The 12,343-nt window shown below is 36.8% G+C and overlaps 1 protein-coding gene across 1 annotated transcript; it reads left to right on the top strand.

The window, feature by feature from the left end:
• Positions 1 to 8,852: 8,852 nt before the first annotated feature.
• LOC145770082 (uncharacterized) lies at positions 8,853 to 12,342 on the top strand. Its single transcript, XM_082581672.1, has one exon. The coding sequence runs from the start codon at positions 8,936 to 8,938 to the stop codon at positions 9,875 to 9,877; it is 942 nt and encodes a 313-aa protein (XP_082437798.1). The 5' UTR covers positions 8,853 to 8,935; the 3' UTR covers positions 9,878 to 12,342.
• Position 12,343: the final 1 nt, after the last annotated feature.

Here is a 12,343-nt window from a genome sequence, read left to right as displayed (position 1 = left end):
ATGCATCAAAAAAGTAAAAATCATCAAATTTTTTTAAACTAATTCAAAAGTTATGACAATACAACTTTGTGGCTGAAATATTTCCTAAAAAGAGCAACGGGAACTCGTGGCGGCTTTTAATGGGTTAAAGAGGTATTTGAAAAAAAATTAATTTTTTTTTATTTCAAATAGAAGTTACGCTGTGGTACATATGTGTACCATTGGTCCTTAAGGGTAATGTGTTTAGCATCATTGCTGGTATGGTTTTACACAGTGGCGGCTGGTGCTGTTTGTGAGCAGTGGGCTGCAATGAATAGTGGAGGGGGGGCGAAGCCCGCCACTGAGTTCGCCGAAGGCGAACGACTTCGCGGGGGGTCTTGGGGTCTCCTCCCAGAAAAATTTGAAAAATCGCATTAAATTTGGTGCGTTCTGAGCATGTTTTTACCCCAAATTTTGAAAAAATGCTTACAAACTTTGTTGAAAAGTTGATATTTCAAGCTGTATTTTAAAAAAACCCAACAGTATTGCTTTGGAGACAAACTTTACTAGTATTGAGCTTAGTCTTGACTAGCCTAGCCGTTGCATACAAGGTTCAATTGATTTTGAGATGCCCTAGGCTGGACTAGCACTTCCCATAACCTGTTGAATACCCTAAATTTACAGCTAACACTTCTACATTCATGGCTCATCGCTACTTCTGCAAAATAAAAACTAACTTCAAAAAGTCTGTAAAGTTATTTGGTTAGGTGGGACTGTTTTCAGAGGCTCACACGGCGACGACGACGATGAAAATCATAATTGCTTGTATATACAGTATTGACATAATTCGTGCCAAATTATTCAAAAATTTTCAACCGGAAGTAATGCTATCAGTTAAATTTACCTTTGTATGTAGATCTAAAATACATTCCTAAAATATTACGTTATTTATATTAAAATTTCACAACAACAGTCTTAATTTTTATGTTTTTCCCACATCACTATATCCCCCTATTAGACTAATAGAATTTACCTTCAGGACCTTTGGTACATATGTGTACCACAAAAGTTTAGCATTGTCTAGCAACATTTTTTTCAATTTTTTTTATAGTTTTACTGATGGGATAAGTCAGATTCACTAAATATTGATGTAGAATAAAAATTATATTTTTTTTACATTTTTTTCTTGTCTTGTTGATCTTTCAAAGTTTACCGCTTCAAACCCTGACGAATTCACCATACAAAACCAGTTAAAACAAAGCTTAAACAAAATACAATTTCCAAATTTTTTTTATTTATAAATAGATTATCTATTTAAGAAACGTTTAGAGACAAATACTTTTTGATAACTACAAGAAAATGATTAGACATCGTGGAAAAAGTTCATGGTACACATATGTACCAACGGTCCTCAAAGGGTTAAAGGATTTCAAAATGCCTCAGTCACGGTTTGAACACATTCACATTGACTTGGTAGGTCCCTTACCGGAATCAAGCGGCTATAAATACCTATTTACAGCAGTAGATCGTTTTACTCGTTGGCCAGTGGCAGTACCCTTGAAGAACATATGTATGGTTTTGTTTCACAGATGGGAGTGCCCAAAACTGTCACTTCTGACAGAGGAGCTCAGTTGGAATCAAATTTGTGGGGTCAGCTCATGAATTTTCTTGGTTGTCGTCGAAATAGAACTACTAGCTACCATCCGCAATGCAATGGCCTAGTAGAGAACATGCATAGACGACTGAAAGATGCTCTACGTAGTTGTAACAACCCAGGTGATTGGTACCATAATCTACCCCTTGTGCTACTCTCTATGCGCAATACAGTCAAACAAGAGTTGAAATGTTCTCCAGCAGAGCTTCTTTATGGTGCCTCCGTGGCCATGCCAGGAGATTTTCAGGTTGAAGGAACTGCTGCTGCTGTTCCTCAGCATGAGTTTGTAAAGACGCTGAAAAATCATTTTAAAGACATTCAGCCTTCACCAACTCGACCCCACCCACAACACAAAAGCCATATTGACCCAGAGCTTATGTTATGTGAGTATGTGTGGATTAGAAGAGATGCAAATGCATTTCCTCTGCAATCACGTTACACAGGTCCTTACCGGGTGATCTCTAGAAATGAAAAATATTTTACTTTAGACATTAAAGACAATAGGAAAACTGTATCCATTGATCGCTTAAAAGCTGCACATATGCCAGAGCTGAACAATCAGCCTACACCTAAATCTTCACCACCTCTGACTCCAGTGACACCGACTGCAACGACAGTTCGTCGCACAAGGTGTGGTCGTAATGTAAGTATTCCTGCACACCTCAATGATTATGTGCAAGTGTAAAGTCTGTCCTCCCATCGTATGTTTTTACATGCCATAGTTTCTTTGCTTGTAGTAGGAACTAGATTAGAACCAGTGCGAGGAATATATCAGCTCTTTTCTTTTCAGGCAGTTGTAGATTCTCTTTCAGCAGGTATTTATTCTGGATGACCAATTCTCTAAAGACTCAACATGTGTTGTATATAACAGGACTGCATACACAGTTCACTTGTTTTATATACACTTTGTGTCTGATAGCTGCATGTTATTTCTAGTTTTCTTTGCAGAGGATTGTGGCCAACGCAGCCATGACATCTGTCTGTGGGCTAAGTCAAGCATGTAACTTTCCTAAACTCTTTAACGGTGCACACAATGCATTCAACCATTCGTAGTGATGATATCATTATGTCCTCTGTTGTACTCACTCATGTACTTGAGCATAATTGTACCACTCTGCATGTCTGTGGTGTTGTTTGGTACATCCGGAGTTCCATTCGACGTTTGGAGAGTACTAAGATCCTCAATAGGCATCAAGTTCTCCCTTCCACATTGTTTTCTTCCATTTTTTTCGTGTACAAGCCATACTCCATTTTGACGATTGTTTGAGAACCGTTCATCCAGAAGTATCTTGACTGAGTAACCTCATCTTGACAGAATCTTGCCTTGTTTTTCTTTTGTCTATTCGCACGTACAATTACCTAATCATTGTACACATATTACATTTCATTGACATGGAACACACACTGTCACGCATCATGTTGTAGCAGTTGATTCGTTTATTTTTTTGTATGTTTGCAACACTTCTGTGTTGGAGTAGTTTTCACTCTAAGCAACCGCAATAATTGTTAACCCAGCAGCCGTCATGCTGTTATGTTTTGAGTAAGTTTGTGAGCATCATTTTTATTATGGTATGATAAGTCATTGTTTTATGTTTGAACCATTCGAAGTTAACTACTACGTCATTACCAGGGTAGACTTGGGCAGCAACCCCGTCGATAATTGCATTTGTTTACCTATCTTGTGCACGTTTAATGATCAACCGACAACACATAGTTTTGGCCGCATAATTTGAAAGAAAACTAGTGCTACAAACAAGACTGTTATAAAGATTCCTGCAAACGCATCAGTCCGAGCCACCGGCATCCTCATCGAGAAGTCACACCAAGAAGCATGTCGATGTTTGATCATTTCATCAACTCATGATCTAATCATCTGGCGCCAAGTGATGTGGCGTTCCCCTTTACAATTCTGCCTGCGTCTGAATAGTTCTGTCCGCTAGAGGCGCCAAGGTTAGAACGTGGCCGCGGATGAATACTAAACAGAGACTTTTGAAAACAACAACTCAGCGATCGGACGTGAAGGAAAGCGATGCACAAAAGACAATAAAGAAATGACATTCGGAAATCGGAACATGGCTACAAGGTTGAACCCGGACTATTGATTAAGGACATTTATTCTATTAAGTAATATTACTGTGTGTGTAACCTGGTCTGCCCTGGTGACCTTCATTCGTATTAGCTTTTACCATTGTTAATTAATGTTATTGTGTTTACTTTGAATTATTATACTACTTCTACAATGCTTACTTTAGTGTGGTATTAATAGACAGTGCACTCTAGAAGAGATAAGGTTAGAACATCGCCCCTTCTGAGCTAGGAGTCGCATGTCGGTAGTACTTAGCGTACACTATTCGACCACCTACAACCCATACGCCAAAAACATATCTCTGTCTATTTACAAGCAAAAGTTGAGGTTGATAGCTTTTTCACAAAGCGAGCAACCGGGCTTCAAACACAAGCAAGCGTTGCATTTCCGAATCGAAGCAAGTACCTATACAAGTCTCCCTCGGTCTGCGATCATTATATGTCTTTATTAAATTAGTTGTAAGTTGCTTGTTTCTGCTTCGATTTTTACAATTGAACCATTGCTGGAAAGCAGAAGCTATCGTCTATCCAAATGAAGGTGAGCCAGACTCTAAAAGTTAAAAATATTTCCTAGGTAAAGAGTTGAACTTGACCGACTTGAACCATTTATACGAAAAATATCTTCAAAGATACCAGCATTTAATAAACGCTAATTTATAGATGGTCACAGCGGTAAACCATAATCTCTTCGTGGGAAAATTGTAACATAAGATTCCCGAATCCGTTCATCTGTATGTAATGACCGAAAGAGAAACATTCTTCTGAAACGTCTATTCAAAATTGTATTTCTGTAAAATTAGCCACCTGGCTGTCGAAATGGGACGCAACACGGTACGCCACTAAAACCTGTCGCTACAATACAAACTACTTAGATAAAGACGGAATTTTTGTCCAGCTAGCAAGCACTAAGCAAACAGTTAAATGTGCGACTAACTCTCAAGCAACCATTTCACGAATGACCAGAATAGATATCAATATCTCAAACTCACGTACGCAGTACTGTGACACAATAATGAAAGACAATTATGAAGTCATTCAAACAGGTGTTCAAAGCTGTTGATCCAATGTTTCATATTTAAACAGGTTTGACACAAGTCTTACGAACGATGGTGCAATTTTGGCTCATTTTTAGGAAAAATTTCATGACGTAATACGCTAAGATTCAGTAGACCTGAACGGTTTATATATGACGTTTGATTAGGTGAACAATTGTCTGGAACAATAGAACATATCTCTGTCTATTTACAAGCAAAAGTTGAGGTTGATAGCTTTTTTACAAAGCGAGCAACCGGGCTTCAAACACAAGCAAATAACGCCCGATGACTCGTTGCATTTCCGAATCGAAGCAAGTAGGCTACCTATACAATAGGGTGGATCGTTTTTCAACTTTTTTTCTTAATCGCTTATTAATAGTGCGGAAAAGTTGTGCACTGACATTGTAAGCACAACACAAAAAAAAATTTCAAAAATTTTAATATTTTGGGGTGCCCCAAAGAAGTTGAAATATCAGAAAAAGTGGAAAATTTCCAAAAATTTTATTTTTTGTTTTTAGTTTTGAACCGATTCAGAAAATTTCCGAAAATCAATATTTACTTCGCATTGCTGATCTCATGGTTGTCTGTATCCTGTTTAATGGCATGAACATTCACCAACGTTTGCTTCCTTCCCCTTAGTGCGGGTCTTTTGTGTGTTATGTGTAGTAGGCCAGGGCCCGATTAACCATGAGGCACACGAGGCACAGGCCTCAGGCCCCCTGGTTTTGGGGGCCCCCAATTTTTTTTACATTGGTACCGTAGGCGTCAATACTTTTATAGGTTTCAAGCAGTGCCGTGTCAAGGAGGGCCCAGATCCCAGGCCCACCATCTCAAGGGGCCCACAAATAATACATTTTTGCATTTCAGAAAAGTGTTTTTTGAGTTGCTAAAGTTCACTGCATGTACTTGTCCATTAAGAATATGATTTAGGCCCTTATTATACTAAAACATCTCAAATTTGGGGCCTATTATACAAATTTGGGCCCTAACTACACTGAAACATCTCTAAAAACACCATTACTACCTAAAAACAAAGTTAAAATACGATAACGTTAGTAACATGATCTGCAGAAATGTATTTAACATATATTATAACAGGTTGGATGCAATTGAATATATGAATTCAAAAAGGGCCCAATTGCCACAAATTGTTTTTGGCACAACTGTTTTAATTATTTTGGTCATTTACTTTTGTGGTGAAACTTCGATAATGATTCTATGCTTAAACATACTGGTAAGAAGCATCATACCTACAAAGTTCATTCAGTGAGGATTCTGTGGAGAAACTATAGAGAAGTTGAAGTGCAATTGCTGTAGTTGGGCCCATTTCAAAATCAATGGAAAAATTGATAGGGTATTTTTTATGTGTTTACCGATATGTTTGAAAAATCTGGCTGTTTTTTTTTAAGTATCATTTAGAAGACATAGAAAGAAATTGGAAAGCACAAATAGTGAAATAAAAAAAAACAACTGGAGGGCCCTTTTTGAATTCACATATTCAATTTCTTTTCATTGAAAGAAATCGGAAAGCACAAAAAGTAAAATAAAAAAATTGTGACCAGTGTTTTGGGCCACATTGTATTAACACTAGAATTACCAGGATTTTTTACACCCTAGAATTACCACCACGGTGTCCTATAGGACACCTTCAGTATTGCAGCGTTTTTCTGTCTAACTGCTAGTGTTTTAACTATTATTATGCATTCTAAATGAATGCAGTTTCCTAAGAAACACATTTGCATGCAACTGGTATTGTTGAAAACCTATTTCGAACAAAAAAGCATAAGAAATAAGCACTCCATGGGACACGGTTTAGCAATCTTTGACTAGCCTACAGATGTAAAAGAAACATAAATGAGTACACTTGTGACCAGCCATATATATAATGCATCACAGTATCATTTGCAACACCCGCTGAATTTCAGGAAAATAACTTTCTAATCATTTTGAGAACACTTTCCACATGTAGGATTCTGACACTTGGAACACGTAAATGTCGTTGCATTGTTACAGCCTCTTCTATACTATGTTCTAGAATCTATAGCATTTCCTGCGTTTACTTGACTCAGGTGTCATGACAATAGTTGTGTTGTTTTGTAGTTGGTGGCACAAACATTCAATGAGCTCGAGTAGGCTATAAAGTCTCTTCGTGATAGGCTATATTCGGAAATGCAACGAGTCATCGGGCGCTATTTGCTTGTGTTTGAAGCCCGGTTGCTCCCTTTGTGAAAAAGCTATCAACCTCAACTTTTGCTTGTAAATAGACAAAGATATGTTCTTTAAATTAGCGTTTATTAAATGCTAGTATCTTTGAAGGTATTTTTCGTATTAATGGTTAAACTCGGTCAAGTTCAACTCTTTACCTAGGAAATATTTTTACCTTTTAGAGTCTGGCTTAGCTTTATTTGGGTAGACGATAGCTTCTGCTTTCCAGCAATGGTTCAATTGTAAAAATCGAAGCAGAAACAAGCAACTTACAACTAATTTAATAAAGCCATATAATGATCGAGGACCGAGGAAAACTTGTAGCCTATAGCCTACTTGCTTCGATTCGGAAATGCAACGAGTCATCGGGCGTTATTTGCTTGTGTTTGAAGCCCGGTTGCTCACTTTGTGAAAAAGCTATCAACCTCAACTTTTGCTTGTAAATAGACAGAGATATGCTCTTTACATTAGCGTTTATTAAATGCTGGTATCTTTAAAAATATTTGTGGGATAAATGGTTAAACTCGGTCAAGTTCAACTCTTTACCTAAGAAATATTTTTACCTTTTAGGGTCTGGCTCACCTTCATTTATAGGCCTATAGACGATAGCTTATGCTTACCAGCAATGGTTCAATTGTAAAAATCGAAGCAGAAACGACAGAGATATGTTCTTGATTAAATGCTGGTATCTTTAGAAGTTTTCTTTGGATAAATAGTTAAACTTGGTCAAGTTTAACTCTTTTCTAAGGAGATATGTGGTGTTTTTCGGGCCTGTGTTACATTGCTTTGCATAGGTGAGATTTTCTGCTTTGCAGGGCTGGTTCAATTGTAAAAATTGAAGCAGAAACAAACAAATCACAACTAATTTACTAAAGGCGGACACTTGCATGCTTTTTATCGTCAGGGTTGACTGATTTCACCCCACTTTTGTACTATTTTTTTGGTGGATACCTCCTCCGTGACGTCATCGCTTTTTTAACCAAGTGGGGAGCTTGTACACCAGCTCCCTAACTGTATTGCACAGGGATCTATCAACTTTATAACCTTCTTGGGATAATTCGCATCCAGCAAACTTAATGCGTTGTTGACAAAATGTAAACTTGTCCTTATGAAAAGAGATTACTCGTTATGTATAATACATCTTGGAAGAAATTTTCTTAGCCTACCCTATTGATGTGATCGGTTACTTTAGAATCAAGTATAATAACATCATGTAGGCTAGCCAGCCTAGCCTACTACCTTTTGACAGTTGTTCATTGTTCAATATAGAGAAAGCGGTGCTCTTTCAGTATACGCCCTGTTGGTCATTGGTCAACTGGACATAATGAAGACGTCTTCATACGTCACACACGTTGGAATGAACTATTATAAAAAAGTAAAGTGTGGAAATGCAATGAAAAACACCTGAAGGAAATTGTCTCCCATTTATTGATTTGTAGTTCAATTTTAACAAATTCGTTATCGTTGGAAAGCACAAGCATAGATCTAACCAACTAAGTTAATACTACGGTAAGTCCCAAAATACTACTAGCTCCATCTGGTGGCCACTTAAACTTGACCAAATTCAAACCATTATCAAAAGTTTACTTTAAATGATTAAAACGTTAAAGGACAGCCAAATAAAAGAACATGTTACTGTGCATTGAAGTACTAACTTTCATGTTTATATCTTATTTAATATGCGAGCAATCGTTGTTCGAAGACAGCCCCCAACGAAGCTTTCGCCCAATGCATTAATTATTGCGATCACTCAGGACGAATCCTGAAAGCTGGTTGCTACTCTTAAAAATGTAATGTAGTAATGTTACACAGTGCAGGCAAAATATGATAATATAAGCACAGAAATGTGCAAAGATTTTCTTAACCATGAATCTAACGGCCTCGGTATGATAAATCTCTGAAATTTATGTAGATTCAATATCACTTAAAATTATGTTTTTCTTTTGATCTTTAAATGATTAGCTTACCAAGTAGGCTAATGAATTTTATCTGACATGACATGGAGCCAAGAAATGGTAAAAAGCGACAGGAATCTTTATTTTCAAATTTATTACCAACACACAAACCTTCATTTCAACAAGGTCACGTTGGTGACTTAAACACTAAAAGTAAAATAGAGTTAGAAGATTTACTTCAAAGACAAGAAAAACTTTTGTCAAATAAAACCTTCATTGCAAAACTTCCTGATCAAGGAGCAAAATTAATTCGGTTTTCTTCTAGTCTTCGAAAACGATTAAATAAAATTGAAGAAGCTGAAAATATTAGTAATTTCAGTATTCCTGAAGACAAGAAAAAAGGAAATGAATCTGTTCAACATGTAATTGACGATGACATGTCTGACAAACATGAAGTTAACAATGATGATGAAACATCAGCTGAAACGTTTTCAGAAGCCAATCTTTCCATAATGGAAAGGGATTTTAGCAATTTAGAAATTCATGAAGGACCACACTATCATGTCATTAAGAAAGCAGCTGAAAGGCAAAAGAAATCAAAATTTACCCTTAACAGGAAGCAAGAAAAGGATGATAGGTCTAGAACTGCAAAAAAAAGTGTTAACCTTTCTGAGATCACATTATCACAAAACATTCCTGACTTTAGCGATGACAAAGAAGTATCTGCCTCACCTAAAAAGTACAAGCAAACGTCTACTCAAGTGTTATCATCTGCCACTATTTCAGATCCAAAGAAGAAAACTGTTGTCATATCTATGGAAGAATGTTGGGATATCCACAAGAAGCAAATTGAAGCAGAGTCACAAATCCATTATGCTGCAGAACGATTTATGTCAAAATATGGAATGAAAGCCATTGCTTCTGGTTCAGTTTCTTCTAATTCAGAAACTTTATTGAACTCTATAGATGACGATAAAAAAGCATCTCTTGATGAAGACACAAATTTAGCTTTGGATGATATGTTAGACATTGACGAAATGGACTAAAAATTATCAGTTGATTACTATTTACGTATTGCTGCACGGAGAGGTTTATGATGTCTCAATTTTGGTTTGTGTTTTTTTCATACATGGTAGTGTTTTCATTCATACATTGTACATGTTTTGTTTCATACAAGTCTTGTAGGTTTTAAACCACCAAACTTTAATATACAGACAAAATCAGTTGATTGTATCATCTATCGTATTTGCCAGATGTTTAAATATGATTATCTAATTGATAGCCTACGTTTAACTTATTTTCTCAAAAAATGTTCTTTAATTTTATTCTTGGAAATGCATATTGCAGGGGTCCACGTCTTTTAGGCGCAGACAGTTAGATGTTTGCCAAATAGGTGCACGCACTATGGGTCAAATTAGTTGCTACTCGGTGGGTCAAATTATAATCATCAGAAATACTTGATTGTGGTGAAGAAGCTACTTTGTCTCGCTGCCGAGATTTTAATGCTACTTTAATCATGAGATTCAGTTTATTCATGTTCCATAATCCTAAGCTATTTTTAGTTGGGTGAATTTGGACTAAATGTTTTGGTTGTTATTTTTAATGTTAATGATAAACAGTTTAAGCAAGAATGAAAAGGTCTATTGCTTAGTGTTTGTTAGGCTTATTTTTATTGTCAATACCATACGTCCTGTAAATTCTTACATTACGTGGATTCATTATGTAAGGGTAAGGCCTAAAACATATAACATCAGGCCTCGAAATTCATGTCGGTCATGTCCGCCGTCACAGCATGTGATGTCCGCGGGAAGTACCATCTAGATCGGTCATATTTGTCCGCCGAGAAATAACACAGGAACTAGCAATACAAATTGTCATTGCATTGCACGAACAATATTGTTGCGAGAATATAATTTCCCGCGCATTCTAGAGTGCATCTAGAAAATGTAAATACTGTATGATATCCTTAGCTTCCATTCAAGCAGGAAAACTTTCGATTTTTACGTTGCTTCAACGATTGATGACATCGAATCAGCGTAACAAAGGTGAATTCTTTGCTAAGAATCGATAGGAGTACGGTTTTTCTACAGCAATCACGTGCAACTTAGTCCAAGTCTTACGTCACCATATCTGGCTTTGATCTCCGAGTAATAATGATAAGACAAGGTTGGTTACAAAATTAGATTATACAAGTAGGCTATTACAGCAAGATGCAGCAAAATTTGTTAAGTTTTGATATTACAGTAAGAAAGAAAAGGTCCAGGGAAAATTCACTTTCGCTCACATGACACGCAAAAATGAACCTAAAGAAAAAATCCTAGTGAAACTTTGCACAGCAGAAAATAGTAGCGTTAGTGTAGAAGTTTTCCGACTCGTGCCCAGAGCATTGTGACGCAAGAAGCTACACGACCTCGTTCGATAGAAGTTAATCAGATATGCGGCATATTAAGCAGACACACGGCGCTTTGACTCTTCAAACGCACGTCGTTGATCTCAAATGGCGAAGAATTATCAAGATAAACTGATTAAGCATGACGATCGATGCTAAAACTCGTGTGTCCGCCATGAGACTTAATTTGTCCGCCGAGATAGCTGCTCAGACCGGACACGTTTGTCCGCCGTCAACAAAAACGAATTTCGAGGCCTGTAACATCAATAATAAATATGATTGGCCATGTTTAAAAGCCCCATTTGGTCTGGTCCAGAATTACTCCCATTCATTTCTGTAACAAGAAATGCCGCTTTTTAAGACCAAAACTCGCTTATATATTTGCTTAATAAGCTTTGCCCTATTTTTGATTGCATTTGCTTGAATTTGTGTAGTCACAAATTACTATTTTTTATCTTGCTGTGGATGATTTCATGCTCAATAATGTTCTCAGTTCTTAATTCAACTGTTTTGTCACAAACTGTTTAATCTGGATCTCATTTCTCTGGGTTGTTCAATGTACAAAACATGGCTCGTTGCTGACACAATTTTCAAAAAATACAATTACCACATATAATCGATTATTGTGTACAATTGTTAACAGATTTAACAACTTCTAGCCATCGTTCAGTTGGCCATAGTCAATTATGTGTATGGCAATGGTGGAAATTTATCCCCCGCCTCATAGGCCCACTCGCTTAATTAGTTCAATATCGTCCAGTTCTGAGGTGGGCTTAAGAAGTGGAGACTATGTGCTACAAAAAGGTGCTCAATGCCAAGGAAATAAACCAAGCAGAGCGAATTATATCAAATTCAGTTATATATGATACATAAAAACTAAACAGCAATTGAACTGAGAACTGCATTTGATGTATATACAATGTATATAAATAAAATATCCTAATAATGTATAAACAAAGAGAGTCTAGTAAAATGCACTGTCCTTAGAGTAACGTCTAAATTGCTTGGCATCGCAGTGAGGCAGAACTTAAACATTTTGGCTCAACATTGTGGGTGTATAACTAGCAGGTCTAAAATTCATGCTCGATGTAATATTGCCAACTTATTGTTTGATTTTTCAGAG

Source organism: Aplidium turbinatum, chromosome 5 (genome assembly GCF_918807975.1).
Source record: "Aplidium turbinatum chromosome 5, kaAplTurb1.1, whole genome shotgun sequence".
Taxonomy (NCBI): Eukaryota; Metazoa; Chordata; class Ascidiacea; order Aplousobranchia; family Polyclinidae; genus Aplidium; species Aplidium turbinatum.
The sequence above is the reverse complement of the archived record's forward strand: the minus strand, read 5'-3'. Positions and strand labels throughout refer to the sequence as shown.

What these genes read in the sequence shown, in the direction of transcription:
- LOC145770082 (XM_082581672.1), top strand. Translation starts at nt 8,936, where the DNA reads ATGGAGCCAAGAAATGGTAAAAAGCGACAGGAATCTTTATTTTCAAAT.